Source organism: Phascolarctos cinereus, unplaced genomic scaffold (assembly GCF_003287225.1).
Source record: "Phascolarctos cinereus isolate Bilbo 61053 unplaced genomic scaffold, phaCin_HiC Scaffold_1;HRSCAF=81, whole genome shotgun sequence".
Lineage (NCBI taxonomy): Eukaryota > Metazoa > Chordata > Mammalia > Diprotodontia > Phascolarctidae > Phascolarctos > Phascolarctos cinereus.
The window spans coordinates 171099824-171118621 of record NW_027555514.1 but is presented as its reverse complement, the minus strand read 5'-3'; the positions used below and the strand labels follow the sequence as shown (position 1 = coordinate 171118621).

General features: G+C 37.8%; 1 protein-coding gene across 1 annotated transcript in view; it reads right to left on the bottom strand.

Moving 5' to 3' along the window:
• Nucleotides 1-1266: 1266 nt before the first annotated feature.
• The window catches only part of ITPR2 (inositol 1,4,5-trisphosphate receptor type 2), a 509346-nt gene continuing 491814 nt past the window's right edge, over nt 1267-18798 (bottom strand). Inside the window, exons 56-57 of the mRNA XM_020965011.2 lie at nt 7649-7810; nt 1267-5709 (exon numbers count right to left, since the gene is read on the bottom strand). Coding sequence (XP_020820670.1) covers nt 5623-5709; nt 7649-7810 — 249 coding nt within the window. The 3' untranslated portion in view covers nt 1267-5622. The remainder of the gene's footprint in view (nt 5710-7648; nt 7811-18798) is intronic.

Here is an 18798-nt window from a genome sequence, read left to right as displayed (position 1 = left end):
GTATTGACTATAGGATCACAGCTCTTGAGGTAGAAACAGCCTCAAAGGACACCTATTCCAATCTGCTTGTTTTACAAATGAGGAAACTGAGGCTCTGGGAAGTCAAGTGACTTGCCCAAGGTCATACAGATAGTAAACAACAGAACAGGGGATTTGAACCCAGGCTCTCTGACTCTAGAACCAGCATTCTTTCCATTGTACCATGCCAAAAACACAATCTTTCCATAAGATGTCTGAAGTTTGGAAAGCAACTCTAATTCAGAGGAAAATTGTGTTCTTTATAAGTGCTTCAGCTCCTTTCCTGAAACTTATTTGTAGTTTTTGTATCCATTCCTATGAAGTTAATCAAGTGATCTGCTTTTTATTGAGCAAGAGCCGATGTGGTCTGTTGATCAGGATTTATTCCATTGGTTTTTTAGGGCATCAGTTCTTTCACCTTTTTGGGGCCGGGGGTGGGGGGAGGAGAGGGACCTGGATGAGTGATTTTATCTGTGTAGAGAAATGCCCATGGAGGAGGAAGTGGCAAACTACTTCAGTATCTTTTCAAGAAAACCCCAATGGAGTCAAGAAGAGTAGGACTGAAATGACTCAAAAGCAGAGGGAAGTGCCCTAAACAGTTGCATATGGGCACCTGCTCTGCAATGTATCTTTTAGTGAATTGTTAGGGGTTATGAGAAATCGTCATGTAACGAGGGTTATATGGCCAGCCAAAATATGTAAGAGGCTAGAAATGGGGCAGGGGGAGGGGATATAATATCTTTCCAACTCTATCCTACACCACAGCTGCCTCTCTTATTATCTTATAGTAACTACTTCCTAAAGCATTCTTAAATTCACACTTGATGGTTAAACATGATTTGTTATATTAATTCTAGTCTCAGCAACATTTATATGCCTGTTGCTCCAACTATCTACTTATATTCAAGTGTGCTAGTAGTCCTATACTGAGCACATAGTAAACAGGGCTGCCTCTCTTTTCTCCTGGTTACTTCCCAGAATGCACAAGTTCCATCCCCATCTACTCTCACATAATTATTCTGTGCCCTAGGGATGCAAGGTTCTCTGCACTAAGGCAAGAACTACAAACCAAGGAAACAGTCCAGACTTTGATTAGTCAGCTGAGAACATGGCTAGAAGGAGATCAATTAGTTTTGACTTGCATGAACAATCTTTAACTAGAAACTGGATTCTGACCACCAATTGAATGGATTTTGGTGCTCAAGGAAAAGAATCTTTCTTGTAAATTCATTTAAAACATGACAAATCTTGTTAAGCATGTAATTCATTTATTACAACAGTACAGCCTCTCATACAACAGAAAACACTATCTCATCTAAGAACATTTTAATTAAAAAAACATATTTGTGTGAAGTTCTTAGGTTTGGAAATGGAGCAAGGGAATAGAACTTAAAATGGTCAAACTATTTTATTTATTGAAAATTACATTCATCATTCCATCATGTTTTAAAAAACTAACATGGGTTTTAATAGTCAAATATTTGATTTTCTTTTAAGCTGTTAAGTTCAAAGATGCTTATTTTTATTTTGTTAAATTTGCATTAATATGAAGCACATTACTCACAGGCATACCAATTGCATCAAGGTATGCTTACAAATGTAAAGCAGTTATTTACACACACATACACACACACTCCAATTATCATCCTTAAGCTGACATCAATATCTTGGTATATCTATTTGTGTTAAAGGACCTAGGCTTTCCATTAGCAACTGGAGGAAGAGAAGGAAGTAACAGCAAAGCAAAACTGAATAATATTTATAAACTGTGCAAGTGATAGTCCTGTTGATGGCAAGATCTCTTTTGGATGATAAAACTGAAGCAAACACGGTAGGCAAGTGTTATCTGATGAGGGGTGTTGGTTTTGAGATCTCAGGTTGCTTCCAAATAGCAATCTTCCACAAGAAGATCTCTTCCTGAGAAAGGAACTGTTTATGAAGCAGGAATGAGAGAGAATGCTAGACAATTGAAAGAGTAGCTGAGGATTAGTATTTCACATCAGTGCAAACAAATAAATTTGTTCTTTCTCTCCATTCAGAGAGTACAAAACTTCGTCTTATGGAGGAATGGTATTGGTTGCTTAAGTTGTATGCAAGGGAATCTGCAGTGTAGCTTAGCTATGGTATAGTGAGTGGCAGTAGCTCTGGACTTAAGACTCACAGAACCTGAGTTTGAATGGAGCCTCTGCTTTCAATTCACAGTGGACTTTGATCAAATCACAAAACTTCTCTGGGCTTCAGTTTTCTTATCTAAAAAATGAGGGATTAGGTTATGTGATCTCTAAAGTACCTTCCAGCTGTAAAATCATAGTGAGATCATAATCTCACCTTTCTATGTCTTGCCCTGCACATCCCCAAGACGGTTTTCCTTCTTTTATTAAATAATTTGAAAATACTTTCATTAGCAGGCATTTTTCTAATACTGTTTATAACCATCATTGGCTAGAATGACTATCTTATAAAATATTTAGGTATGGTGTGATTTAAAGGTTTAGTCAAGAGTAAGGAGCAGTTGAATCAATTGCAATAGTTTGTACCTCAGAGACTGAACAAATGAAGATCTCTTTTGTCAGGATAAGGAGCACTTGCCCTGATGGGCCCATATCAAGGATGTTCAGAGATTTGATTCACACACACAAACACACACACACACACACAAACACACACACACACACACACACATACATGCACACCATCTTCCTCAGGTGCTACCAGCAGCATCTCACTGTCGTCAGGAGCAAAGTTGATTTTTTATTTATTATTTTTTCCTATGTGAATGTATATTTTAACTTTTATTAGAAATTAATGAGTTTTGAAACTGTTACAGTGGTGCCAAACTCACAGAAATGGATCACAATAGTCCACTGCATATTGACTTAGAAAACCACAAATTAACATTATCTATGTTGTATTTTTATTTATTACATTAAATATTTCCCAATTACATTTTAATGCCTTTCAGGAGTTTTGCAGGCTGGGTATTGAACTGAAGCATGGTGGTTGTATGTGACATCTTAAAGAATTTGAAATTCAATTTCTATAACTGACTTCCACGAAAGTCCTGCTTTGCTATCTTATGGTAAGATGACCCTGAGCCCTTTAAGACTGTATTAATGGAGCACAAGGCCCTGGGAGGTCTTATCAAGGTGGCATAGCTTTGAGTATGGGCCAGTGGGCCAGTAATTGATTCTCTGCTATCAGAGGAAAAGCTTGGCTAAGTTTGGTGGGGCTCATCACAAGTAATGATGATGACACTGATTATGAAGATGACCTTCACAATCACTCAAAAGCGCTTAGTCTACTATCCACACGTAAAACACCAAACCAAATAGCTATTATGTGCTATTCAGTTAGGTGACCAGTAGGAGTCAGTGTGGTACAGTGGAAAAAAGCATTGGCTTTGGAGTCATACAATTTGGATCAAATTCCAGCCCTGACACTTTGCTACCTGTAGAATTTTGGGGCTGAGTCTGCTTCCTCGTCTATAAAATTAAACGGATGAGAGAACCTCTAGGGCTTTTCTACTGTATGCTTCTATGACTCCAATGAGCTTATCTGTCAGTACACATTCCTCACCCAGACACTTACAGATGAATGAGGCACTGTACTCTGAATTTAACAGGAACAGAACAGGCCAGATTGCATTTGGGAAACTGTGCAATGCTCAGAATGATTCCTTTTCATGGAAAAGTCAATTCTGAAAAATGTCATCACTATTCTTCTAATGATGTTATATGTCCGTGAAGCATGGGATAGAACATTCTCTCAAGAATGAAAGGTATGGGTCATCAAAAGGGTAATGGAGTCACGGTGGGCTTGACTAAGATGTAGGATATTATGAACAAAGTATTGTGCAAAAAAAAAGCAACACAATAGATATTATCAAAGGACTGTTGGACTGGAAAATAACGTGAGCTGGTCATCTAGTGAGTGAGATAAATCTGATGGATTGCCCACGTGATTCACTGGTACCTAATACATTATTGAGAGATTTAGGAGGCCCTCTACATATTGGGTGATCCCCTTTGTGGAAGACGTATAGAGAAACATGAAAAAGTTTACACAAGATGAGAAGTTGGGTTTCAATTTGCACAGTTGGAAGGGATACTCCCATGTCAATGAGAGCAGAGAACTGTCAAAGTATTGTGGTAGCTTATGAAGATTGCCTACATGGGATAGAAAAGTTGAGATTTGCTTTAGTAATAGTAAAAGAAGTTACCTATACCAATGGGACCATGAATCCTTTGAAGTACTGAAGTATTCTATAATTGTATATATGGGACAAAAATGTTAAACCATACAAGATCACCAAGCTCTCAGCTCTATAACATTGCTCTTATTTTTCTAAGGTTTTATTATCTGCATCTTGCCATAACATGCTAAATATGATATTTATAAAAATAATCTTGTAGAATGAAGGAGGGCAGGTAAAAAAAATTAGTTTTCTTTTGTCATTTGGCCCTTCTAGCTAGTTCTGAATATTCTTTTATAACTTAATATGAAAAGTATTTTTCCTTTGGGAAGGGGTTTAAACATCTTCAATATATTTTCAAAACCTTTGTTCGATAGTTAAAATTTCAACTAAAACCAACATTTTATCTCATTTTCCATAAACTTCTTGGCTTCTCTTTTCAACTAAAGGAATAGCATAAATAAGACTGCTGATTTCCTTAAGCATTGCATGCACAAATCAAATTACTCCTACCACGTGCATATAAAATATAATCCTACTATTTTAAGTCCCTCAAGATTTCTGTCATCTTTAGCCTTTTTAATTTTTCAATCTCAATCTGAGTTTTAATAGTACAGATGTATTCAAAAAATCTTTCTATGGAGCTTACTTTGGGGTTTTTCTCCTATTTTTTAAAATCTTAGAATATAAATAACTACAAAACACATTTCAACAACAAGGTAAGTAAAAATTTCCATTTGCAGCCACATTAATGGAGAACATCTGAATCCAAAAAAGAAAAAGAAAAGAAATCACTTTTCCAGTTAGGTTGTCAATGTAACATGCATAAGCTCCAAAGGATTAAATTTCCACTGTTGTAAATCCATTGTGCTTCATGTTATAAATAAGAAAATTGCCTTGTGACAGCTAAAATTCAGTAGCATTAACAATTTTTGCAACTCTCATTGTTTTTCTACACTAGTAGAAATTAAATCATAGCAACATTATTTCCTGTGTCCCCAACTTATTTACTATAATTAACAGATTTTTGCAGATGCTGTACCACTATGGCAGATATTTGATACAGTGAGACAAACCTGATTCCTATTAATTTCTATCTGCCTTCCTTTTCATCCTCACCCTGTTCCTCCCCAATCATTCTCTTCAACTGAAGATATTTCAGGTTGCTTGAAGAATGTGTAACATGTACCCCAAAGTACTCTTTGTAGCTATTATATTTTCATTTGTGGTCTTCTCAACCATGAAAAACAGTTGTAAATTGTTCCCAGAGCAAAACCACTTAACATCTTGGCACTCAGTTGTTTTTAAGTTTGTAACAATAGGCACTGTTCACTCCCCTCGATCTCAGTTCTTTTTTCCGCAATCAAGCAGGGATACTGATGAAAGGCTAGTCACGGCTTCCCCCCATGGTATCAGTGCAGTGGCATGTGATGATTCACATGGGGTGTGTTTGATCCAAGAAAGCCCAGTCTCTGCTTATTTTTCCTTTGTTCTGTCATCTGTGGTGGGAGGGGGAAGGGGGAAGGAAACAGAGGGAGAGAGAGATAGAGAGATAAGCTGATTTTCTCAACTATTAATGAATACTATTGAGCTGTGATAGATAGGCATGGCTTAATTTTTTTCTAACATCCATACGTTGCTAGGTGCCACAGAGAAACATATACATATGACTAATCTTAAAAGATATGTCTACCAACATTCTAACCTGCAGCTAGGAAACAGGAGACAATGATTCCTTTAATATATAACTATGTCTCACAAACGTATAAGAAAAAATAATGGAGATCAGACCACATTTGTGATTTCATTGGTTTAGGGAAACTCCCTATATCAGCATGGATCATCACCTTTTCTTCAGCTTGCAGCCTTAGAGTTGCCTGGTGACCCTGAGAGGTTAAGAAGCACTAAAAGTTGCCAGTCTCACATATAATAGATGACATACATATAACCCAGTTCTTCCTGATCCTGAAGATGACTCTGTGCCTGCTAAACCAACCTACTACTGTAATAAGTATGTTAAGAACAATGATTACAGCTGTTATTAGAAATATAGTTATTATTAATATGGTGCCACGCAAGAAGGAATTGACTTGTATGACTAGAACATAACCAATGGTGTTCTGCTTTCTTGGCTGATTACGCCAGAGAAAATATTATCCATCAAGACTCAAGCTGGACCTGTGTATTTAGTATTAACTTTTTTCCAGCCTTTGAAAGTAACTCCCTGGAGGGTAAAGAGCTCAGTACTATTGCAAAGCTGCAAGTAGAATGGTGCACCTAGGGCTGGGCCCCAGACACCATCATCCTCAGGATGTAATTTTACCTCCAGGGGAATGCACATTCCACCTCACCCCTCCAACTCATCCCAGGGTCAGCAACCTGACCCCGATTCCAAAGCATCCAACATCTTGTAGCTGTCACACCTTTTCTGGTACTGATCTGCCCTACCACAGCACTAACAAAGTCAGCACTAGCTCTCTCCCAATATACTCCTCTACAATCCATTTTCATTTTGCCCTCTTAGAACCTTCTATTTGTTACACAGTAGGAAGATCACTGGATTTGGATCCAGGGGATCTGGGTAACTGTGAATATGTCATTTCACCGCTTTGAGTCTCAGGTCTCTCATCTGTAAAATCAGAGGATTGGATTAGATGACCTCTAAGGTTCCTTTTAGATCTAAATCTTTAATCATAGTTTCCTAGATCTCTTCTCAGAAGCTTCCCATCTTCTGGTGCTCACAAACTCAAACTTTCTCTTAAAGGAACAACATCTTTTGGCACCCTTTCCAAGACTGGATGTTCCTCTCATACTCCCTGACACACGGGGCCAGATGAAGGAGTTTCTGTATCTCTTGCTCTCCCTGCCATTTTCAGACCATCCCACTTTGATGGGATGTTGTGTCATCTACAGAGATGACAACCATCTCTTCCTTCTCCTCTAAAGTTCATGCTCTCATGCCCAAACTCTTGTTGCTGACATCTATGGACCAGGTCACTCTCCCTCCTCTCTAATAAGTTAAGAACCTGGTTCATACTCTTCTCCTTTACCCCAAAATATGGCCTCCAAGCCCCCCAACTATCTCATTTCCCATGACCTCTGTCTAGTTTACCTTAGCCATGCAGAGTAGTGGTCATTCCTTATACTATCCTCTAATCCTCTCACCTCTTTACCATACTCCCACCCCTTGCCCTAATTCTACTTAATTTCCCCCATGTACTTGAATCCTAAGTTAAGGCTTTGCACTGTTCTCTTGAAATATGTGGTTTTAAGAGGGAACTTTGGTGTTACTGACCAATATGGAAGATCTTGATCAGACCTAATTTTGTTTCATCCACTGTACTTCAAGGGAAAAAAATCCCTTTTGATAAAGTTTTCTTTCCAAGAGTCTCCTGGTCTCCACTCCAGGCACGCTCTACCCATTTTGTTAACACTTACCTGTTCCTTGAGTTCAGCTAGCTGACCAGACAGCTGTTTGACCAGACTCATGGTTGATTCTAATTTCTCTTGCAGATTTCTAATTTCATTTTGCTCGCTGTCACTTTCATTGCTAACTAGAGACATGGCTCGCATCCGAGGAAACCAGTCCAAGTTCTTCTCCTAGAAAGACATATACAAAATCAAGCAAAGAAGACTGGGCCCAGTGTAAAGAGCATGAGATTTTAGAAGCAAAACACACACAACAACTTCTGCTCGTTGTAGTGAACATGAGACCAAAGTTTGCTCCACATGTCAAGGTTAAGGTGTGAAGTGTTTGGCCTGACATTGATCCTGTCATTGCCAGGCAGACAGATTGTGAGGGATTAAGTAAAGCTCCCTGTGGGGTGGGGAGGAGGAAGCAGGTGAAACATTCAGTACAGTGCCATGAACCCCGAGGCTCCCCGTGAATCTTAATTGGAAGAGGATGATGTAGGGTCTGGTCTGGAGGCTGAGAAAAGAGATCCGTGTGTGTGTGTGTGTGTGTGTGTGTGTGTGTGTGTGTGTGTGTGTGTGTGTGTGTGGGTACAGTGTGAGCTGTTTCCTGCCCCCTGGCAATGGGAATAAAGGCAAGAGCGTAGGATGGGGGAAATAAAGGAGTGGCAACACAAATATCTCAACTTTAGCCAGCCACCCACCTAATTCCACCCTCCACTTGAGTAGCTCTGTCTCTGAGCTCAGCTGGGGGAAGAGCAAAGTGGCAGGGCATGGCCTCAGGTTACTCAAACATTTGCCTCTGCTTCATTTAGAAACATTTCATTACAGCCCAGCAAGTTTCAGAGTTTCAACTTCCCCAGAACACAAGGAGACTTTTTTGGGCAAAAAGTCTAATTTTTTCCAAGGTGGGGGTAGGGGGGGAGAAGCTGGTCCAGTAGTGGCTCATTACCCCTCCAGCTCTTTCTGATAGCTTCTCCTCAGGAACTCTGCTGGCCTATTTGTAGAAACTGTTGACCTTGGGGATATTTCATCTATTGACAGCCTCTGAGGTAAAAGACATCTTTCCCTCCCTCCATAGAGCTCACTGCTGCTTAGATGTTATTTTCTGGTGGCAGGAAATACTGCTGCTGTGGCCAATTGTCCTTCATCTACAGGTAATTTAGAGAAATCAGAAGCTTGAGCTGGCCTCACACAGGAAAGAGAGAGGGCCTAGATCCATGATTTTATTGGCATTAGGAACTTCTGGGGGAGAAATTCTCTCTATCAGTTCAGATAGGCATCTTCACTGCAACTTAGACTTGAGAGCCCTGCCCAAAGCCACTTGGTGTAGGAGGTAGGACCTGAACTCACTTCTTTGTGGCCTCTAGGCCATCTCTCTATCCCCTACCCCACACTGCCTCCCAGATATATACATGCACAAACCTACAACGAAACCAAATGCAGCAAACTACATTATATCTACACATGCAACTCCCCTTCTTGGCTATACTAGTATAGATCCTTTTCAGCCTAGCAGCAGCTCCTGAGACACTTACTACCTGAACTCCTGCTTCTGATCCAGACACCGCCTTCTGCCTTTGGCTGTTCGCCTCAGCACCTAACTCCATGTCTGTGCCCTGACACTTCTGGCCCCAGTGTCAATCTTTCCCCCTCCTCCACATTCATACTGGGATTACTGAATGTCTTATTCCTTCCATGTTCCAAAGTCCTACCTTTTCACTGGCTGCCCAGCCCCTACCACCACCCCATCCTGCCCTACCCTCTTCATCTCTGTCTCCCAGATTCTTTGGCTCCTTCAAGAATCAACTAAAATCCCAAATTCAACGTGAAACAGTGCTGTTCCCATTCCCATCCCCCAGTTCCTTCCCTCTGAGATTACCTTCCTTGGCATGTGTTTGTGTGTGTGTTTGTGTGTGTGTGTGTGTGTGTGTGTGTGTGAGTGTGAAGGGAATAAGCATTTATATAGTGCTTAATATGTGTCAGACACTGTCCTAAAAGCTTTTACTCTAATTTGATCCTCACAACAACCCTGTGAGATAAATGCTATTATTAGTATCATCACCATTGTACAGTTGGGAAAACTGAGCTGAAGGTCAAGTGATTTGCCTAGGGATTCACAGCAGGTAAGTGTCTGAGGCCAGATTTGAATTCAGGTCCTCTTGACTCCAAGCCCAGCATTCTATCTCCCTCACCATCAAGTGTTTACCTCTCTTTCTCTCTCACTCTCTCACTCTTTCTCTCTCTATCTGTATTCAAATATCTTGAATGTACATAGTTATTTGCATGCTGACTACTCCATTAGAATCTAAACTCTTTGAGTGCAAGGATTTTGTTCTTGTCTTTTTTGTATCCTTGGGCTTAGCACAGAGACTAGTGTTTTATTTTTAAATTTTATTTTTAATTTATGGAATAAAACAAGCATTTCCATAACATCGTACAATAAAGAAAAGATAATTGTACATGAAATTGCAGATCAACTATGTACAACTTGCTATTCCTTTCAAATATATAATAAAATTATCATGCAAATTTCTTCCCCCCCCAACCCTAGAGATGGCTACCATCTAAATGTGTCTAAACCATGTGTCTAGACAAATAGGTGTGCGTATGTATGTATGTGTGTGTGTATATGTAAAATCATTCTATACATACTTCTATTTACTGTTCTTTCTCTGAATGCCAATAGTGTCTTTCTTCATATGTCCTTTATAGTTAATTTGGGTATCTATTTATTTATTTTATTTGGCTAGGTAATGGGGTTAAGTGACTTGCCCAGGGTCACACAGCTAGTGAAATGTTATGTGTCTGAGGCCAGATTTGAACTCAGGTCCTCCTGAATCCAGGGCCAGTGCTTTATCCACCATGCCACCTAGCTGCCCTAATTTGGGTATTTATAATAGATGAAATAACTTATTCACTCAAAATTATTCTTAAAACAATGTTGCTGTTATTGTATACAATGTTCTCCTGGTTCTGCTCATTTTGCTTTTCATTATTTTGTGCAAGTCTTTCCCTGTTTTTCTAAAACCATTGAGCTCATCATTTCTTATAGCCCAGTAATATTCCATCACAATCATATATCACAACTTGTTCAGACATTTCCCAATTGTGATGTATACATAAGGAAGAATATCCTGGTAATACTTGAAGGGTGAATTGAAGGATGGAGAGAGTCAAGGCATAAAAACATGTAAGGAGTTTACTGCAATTGTCCAGGTAGAAGACAAGAAAAATGGATCAAGAATGCAGGTGATGAGATACCTCTTCCTTTGAGACAGAATGGAAAGAGGAGAGATTGGGTTATGACACTGAGAAATCCTGAGCAGAAAAGTTGAGGGAGTTGCTGTAAGATAACCTCAATCTTCTCAATTAAGTAGTCAGTCAGTCAACAAGCATTAATTATGCACTAGTCACTGTGTACTCATTTTTCTCCAGAGGCTCCATGATGCCTACCTAACCTTTGCCTGTCACTCAAGGCATTTTCCACTGGCTCACCATACTTTTGTCATATTGTTCCCTTCCATATATTTGCTCTGTGATCTATTTAAACTGGAACCTTTGTCTGTCCTCTGAATGTGCTCCACACTTTCCTGTCTCTGTGCCTCTGCTCATTACCTATGATTGGAATGAATTTCCCTCCTTTCTTCACCTATTATACTTAATGCTTGTTGGACTGAACTAAATTGAAACTGCCTGCAGAAAGGAAAACAGTCACTCCTTTGGATCAGTTTTGCAGATGTGCTCATTCTGTGGGGTGTAGTCTTTACTTTTTAAATCTTCTGGACCCTAGAAGAGGATTGGGATTCCTAAAACAGTAAGCTGCCACCAGTTCTGGCCACACTTCTTTGAGGAAAATAGGAGTATCACCTACTGCCTTTCTCTAATGTAAGTACTGGAGGCATGTAGTGATTAAAAGCATCTTTTTGGTTTAAAAAAAAATAGGGGAGGGGACAGATCAGAAAGGAAATAAACTAACAACATTGAAAGAAACATGACATACAGAGTTTAAGGCAGTGTCCTAAGGCCTACAGCAAGTTTCCCTAGGTAAACCTATGACCTCTCTTCCTTTCTCATGTTTTACTGGAAATTTTAAAAGTTGTCAGCATCCTTTTCCTTCCTTCTCCCCATTCCTAGGGAGAGAACCTTTTCCAAACTGTCAATCAGAAAAAAGCAATGGGTCAGTAGTTGTATGTGTCCCAATCTTCATTCCTAAAGAATATATTTCATTTTCTAAGAATTTGAAGGAAGGACTCTTGGGTAAATTCCATTTGAAAATTCATAGCAAAGCATGGACAAGGATGAAAAAAGCTAGAGAAACAACAAGCTGTTGCAATGAAAGGAGCACACAGCTACACAGCAGTTGTATTTCATTCTATATGTAGCAGGGAGCTACTGAGGGTTTTGAGCAGGGGGAAGGAACAGTCAAACCTGCTCATTAGCAAGATTGTTTTAGAAACTATGTGAAGACTGGAGAAAAGTGAGACTGATGGCAGAGAAATCAGTTAGAAGGCCATTACAATAATCCAGGTTAGAGGTGAAAAGAGCTGAACTAGGGTGCTGGTGGTATTAGTAGAGAGAAGGGGCTAAGATGGGTAGTATCTAGGGGAGTTTTAGGAATAGGAAGACTTGTACATGTTTATACACAGCAAGGAAGGAAACAATAGATAGGGAGTTTGAAGATTAGAGAAAGTGCAAGTAATAATGGATCAATTTGCTGGAGAAGACAGTAGGATGTATATATATATATATATATATATATGTATATATATATACATATATATACATGTACATATATACGTATATATATGTGTATATATATATATGTGTATATATATATATATATATATATATATATATATATATATATATGTATATGGGGGTTGGTCTTGATGAAGAGAATAGCAACCTCTCTATCAGAGACTGAAGTAAAGGAAGATATAGTAGGGATGATATAAAGGAACTGTGAAATACATATAGAATAGAAGAGAATGTTCATAGTGAATGGCATCTATTTTCTCTGCAAAATATGAAAGGACTTCATCTGAGAAGGTATGACAATGTCAGCCAGTAAGTCAATAACAATGTGATGCTTTTGCGATCTTGAGGAAAGAAAAGGTTTGGAAAAGTTTCTGTGCTAAGTAGGATAGGGAATAAATTAGGAGGAGGTGGAGAATCCAGGTGAGATTAGATAATGACCATTTGTACTGGATTCCATCAGCATGGTTGCTGGAACCTTATGTGGTACATTTTCTGTTTTGTTTTTAAATATATTTGTAATTTGCTGGATCCATAGAACTGTAAATAAAATTGATAATACAACACAAAAAATATCAGAATGATCAGAAATAAATCAAAATGGAAACTACTTGTTATCATATTTGCATTTCTCTTGTACATAGGATTTAGCATTTGATTATTGATGTTTGTTTTACCTGCAGTTTTGGTTACTTTTACATTCTCTTTTCTTTGACATGTCAAATTTGAACACATTACCTCGCCACCCAAAATTCCCCTTCCCCTTAACTTCTTTATTTCTCTTAATAATAGAATTGACCACTCAATATCTTTACCTGAAACCTTGGAGTCATTCTTCACTCTCCCTTACAGCCAATCGATTGCTAAGTCCTGTGGTTTCTGCCTTCGCAATATCTCTTCCAACTGTCACATTTGTTTACCTCCCACTGAAACCACATTTGCTCAGGCTATTATTCCCTCCTACCTAGACAACTGTAATAACTGGTCTTCCTGTTTCTAGTCTATCTCTTATCCAAGTCATCCTTCATGAACTCTCTCTTCTTCATGTCAAAGATACCACCATTCTTCTAGATTCCCAAGTGGATAATGTTGGCATTTTCCTCTTATCCTCTCTCATACCACTTATCTAATTATTTGCCAAATTTTGCTGTTATTACCTCCAAAACTTCTTCATATTCAACCTCTTCTCTCTACTTACACAGCTATAAGTAAGACTTCAAGGCCTTATCCTCTGCATCATCAAAAAACAATGCCATCTATTATTATAATTCTTGTTTTGAAGAACACCTTGAACTGCTTTGTAAAATCCCAGAATGCCTCAGAAACAAAATGGAAGAGAAAGAGTTCATACTAGGGAATTTTAGTTATACCTTTGCTGTAGAAATTGAAAGATTTAACCACAGAGGACATTCACTGGTCTAAAGGATATCATTGGCCTTACCACGTTGACCTTTAAATCTGTATGCTATTCATCACAAGAGTTCAGTTTGTTCTCTACTTTCTCAATGTACATATGTATAGTATGTCTTATGATTATGCACATGATCATTAATGGTGAAGTAGTTATTTTGGTTAGTATTAACTCATTTCCTCATTTCATGGAGAATGAAAATATTTGACTACTGGATGGTGTGAAGGGAAGTTCTGGAAAATTAACCATTTTGTTAAAGGTCATAATTTTAATTCCAATAGCACTAGCAAGTGGCGATTCCAAGTTCTTTAAATGCAAAAGCCAAAAATATCTTAGGAACAAGGCTAACCAGTCATGTCTGAGTAAAATCCCTTGAAGGGACAAAGAACAGTCTTGGGCCTCTTTCTTTTAAAGAAATAGTACCATCCTGATGTATTTTTATGTACATATTCTATATCCTGATATGCAATACATATTATATATTTGTATTATATATATATATGTATATTATATATATCTTGATAGAATATAAGCTTATTGAGAGTAGAGATTATTTGTTTGACTTTTTGTATATCCAGTGCCTAGCAAAATGCTTGGCATATAGTAGGTGCTTAATAAATGATTACTGACTGATTCTGGAGAATAGAAAGACTACCAGGTTTAAGTTAAAAATATAAAAAAACATTTTGGAAAAGGGGTTTAACTTGGTTCATATGGCCCTTGAAGGCAAAACTAGGAACAGTGGGCGAAGTTGCAGAGAGAACAATTTAGGCTTCATAGAGGAAATTTCCTAACAATCATAGTTTCCCAAAAGTAGAATGGGCTGCCTTGCGAGAGAATGTATTCTGCATCACACCAAGAAAAGTTAGATGACAATTTTTCTAACATGCTGCAGAAGGAATATTTTTCAGATATTGGTTGAAGTAAGTAGTTTTGAGAGGTCCCTTATAACTGAAATTCTGTAGTTTCATTTTATATTTATTAAAAATCTGCTATATTTTAATAAGTAAATTATGTCATTAAGACTTGCCCCTTAATTGATTTTAATATATGTTGGATATATAATTTAGAAAGTTGTTTACATAAAAATGACGGGGCACAACTCAGTATGATTCTACAGTATAACATGGCTTCTAAAATACCATGCTCTTTCTTTAAATTTCTTTAAGTATAGTGTACAAAGCACTCAATAATGGACATACCTAGCATGAAACATAATGGGGGAAGCATGCCTGAGCCAAAGGTCAAGAGACATATTCTACAGTCATACAATCCTAATACTCTCATTGGATATATTGTGTTCAAGCAGATACTTAATGACCATCTCTTAGGGATGCTGTAGAGGGAATTTCTGCTTTGGGATAACAGCTGGATTAGATGATGTCTGGGGTCCTTTCCATCTTTAAATTCTAGGATTCCATTTTGGCCCTAACTAATACAGAATGGTTTGCCCAAAGTTTTCCACATGCATGTGTGTGGGTTCCCTGGCCCCCAAGAATCTCATCTATCTGGAAAACTCCAGGTAACTCTGCTCTAAGCAACCTTAAAAAATAGAATTTTGGTGATTCAAATTGTACTGTGCTTCAGATGACACAATGCAATAACCATTTTGTGATTTAATCATACACAATAATTTTGCCCAGTGCAGATTCAGCTAATCCACAATTTGATAAAAATTCATCCTAAACTACAAACTAAAATAGCTTTTCCACAAATCCTGTTTGACACTTTAATATCAAGATCATGTATGATAACCAATCTCCATTGTATACAATTATAAGTAAGGGAGTTAGGAATTGGGATGCATCTATGTGCAACTAGATGCATAACTCAAGGAAAATAAAAAATTGATAGCAATTACAGATAAACATTTATGTAGGAAAAAAACACTAAAATACTGCCCAATATCTTTGCAGCTAGTAACCACCAGAAATCTCTTTACCACAAGACCAAGACTGGAATTGAAAGATAGAATTAAAGCCTGTATTTAGTAACTGCCTTTGTTCTGCTACTGCTGCTGTTGCTGTTTGAACTCAATTATTTTGAAGGTTACAGGGTAAGATTTGATTTACACAGTATAACACAGAATTGAGAAAATTTACTAAAATATTATGAATTTATTTTTTGAAAAGAATGAAATTTTAATTAAAGAAAAACACAAATACTATTAATAACCACTAAATCTTAAAAATACCTATATTGGCTCAATAAAGGACAGCCTACAGTTATCATCATGTAATTTTATGTTGTGAAATGTACTTTTAGCTTGTCAGTTCACCAATTAATATTTTTAGCCTATCTGATTTTCTGACATTTACTTTAACTATCCTCTCCATTGCTTAAACTATTTCTGATTCATTAGCTTTCTCAAAATTCATGCTGAGCAAGAGAAAGATAACATGGATGACCCAAACAGTGACATCTTATTATGTCACTGTTCATCAGGAGACTCTGACATATTTATTTGATGATTGTAGTTGTATGAAGTGTTGAGTATTAGATTAACTAATACTATTCAAATACTGTTCCAATCAGTGGTGTGATCAATACCCAATTGGGCATCCAGAACACCTAGTGGGAGAATGCAGATATAACTAAGGAACATAAGTATAATATTTTTCACAAAGCTGGATTGGAAAATCCCCAAAGTAGTAGCAAAGTGAATCATGAATGAGTGAATCTCTGCAATGTCGTATACTAATGACTCAGTTAGGGGTGATATGATAGCTGTCTTCAAGTATTTGTCACCAGGAAGAGGGATAAGATTTTTTTTTCTGCTTGGCCCTGAAGGGAAAATCTCAGAGTAATAGGAAAAAGTTGCAGAGAGGCAAATTTAGGTTGGATGTATGAAGAAACTTCCTAACAGAAGGGATCTTGGAAGATGGTGGACTTCCAGATTTACTGGAGGTTTCCAGGCAAAGGGTGGCTGATCACTTGTGCCTGGAATGTTAGAGAAGGAATTTTCTTTTAAATATGGTTTGAACTAGGTGGCCATGGAGCTTCCTTCAAACTCTGAAGTTTTGTGATCCTATGAAAATGTTACCACAAGGCCTTGTTATAGAAATATCTCAAACATTAGTCAATAGCTGCTCTTTCTATTTGCTCATGACTTTCCCTTGCTAATCCCTTGGTTTCTGATCTCATCACTGCAAAGACACTACTCTGTTGGTTCACCAATGAACTCCTCACACTTTTAAGTCTTCTGGGAAATTCAACTAAATATGTTATCAATGGCTTCAAAAATCCTAAAAATAATTATCAGTTAGCTGGTATATGGATAACTGAGTTCTAAAAACACTTATTCAGGAAGACATGCAAAAGTCTGAATGGCTTCACACATCCAGTGCACAGTGGTATACTAACTTTCTAAAGGCTGTGGGATTTTAACTTTATATTGTTTGAATTCAATTAAATGAATATTGACTATATATGTACTATGTTGAGAACACTGTGTTAGATGCTGGGAGAAGGGAGGTAAAAATATTAAATAAGACACCACCTCAGCATGCAATCTCAAGAGTTTATAATCTAGGAGGCAGATATAATAAACACACAAATAACTACAATAAAAAGTAGAACGTAAGTATGTATTAGAAGTATACCAAAATTACTATTCAAAGTTCACAGCAGGAAAGCCTCCCAACTTCTAAAACAATTTCATCAGTGTAACCTATGACCTTCCCTAAACAGTTGTCAAGATAAGGATTAATGGTGATGTGTTCTTGGAACACAGTAACCCAAGCAGCTATGCTTGGTGAAATATAACTCTTGTGGGAAGAAACCCAAGCAGCTGCAGTACCAAGAGTAGAAATAGGACAACTTCAGGAAGAGTGAGCCGGAGAAACTATAAGAGACGTTGAAACTTCAAGTGATAAGAAAGAGCTTTGAATTGCTATGAATGCTACAGCAGAAGGAATGACAGCCTGATGGCTAGCAAGAAGAAACTGGGAGGCTCTTTTTGAAAAAAAAAAAATATTTCTAGGTAATCACAAATTGAAGAGGCTGAATTACAAACATCACTAGGCTCTGCAAATAGCAATTATAGTCACAAGCCAGTCTTCATATGTATGCAGTGTGGAAAGAACTGCTGATGATGCAGAGTTTGCTTTCATTTATATACCCATTTTTATATTACTCAATAATGCTTTACTTTTCATTTTTATGGCAAGCCATTAAAATGTAAGGATTTTTATTCATCACAGAAATGGAAACAATTCTTAAGGATGAAACTCAGTATAAAACTTCAGACACAATGTAGAGCCTTCCAGATAGAACTCCACAGAGTGCTGTGACTGGTAGATGGAGAAAGCTGCATGGTGTTTTCATCTCCACTAAAGTCCTCACTAGTCCAATCTTATTCTGCTGTGACATGGACATGATCTTTGATTCATAAAGCTATACCAGCAGAGCACAAACTCTGATAAATCTTACCAAGGTGCAAAATCTTCTTTATACGAGGCAGCTATATGGTACAGTGGATAAAGAACTGGCCTGGAGTTGGAAGAAAAGTTCAAATCTAGTCTTAGACACTTACTAGCTGGGGCACCCTGGGCAAGTCACTTCATCTCTGTTTGCCTCAATTTCCTCATCTGCAAAATGGGGATTTTAATAGCACCTACCTCCCAGGGTCGTTGTGAGGATCAAATTGGATAATAATTGTAAAATGCTTAGTCACTGACTGGTATGCAGTAAGTGCTATATAAATGTTTATTATTATTATGGTCTCACCATTGGACTGTATAATCTGTTCTACAAGGGTAAGCCTCACTAAGTTTGAAGGGATTCATTACAGGTTGGCTTCAGGAAGCTGAATTTTTTTGGCCATAGCAACTCTCAAAGATTACTTCCTAAGTCATAGGGGGTCATGAATTGTACTGTTGGAGAAAATACTCACACTCAGGAAATCACAGACCCTTAAAGAAGTACTTTCATATACTATGAAGTAGCTTGTGACAGCCCTACTCTCTAATGAGCCCCAGTCCTGCATCATTAATTGCCTTCTTGGACA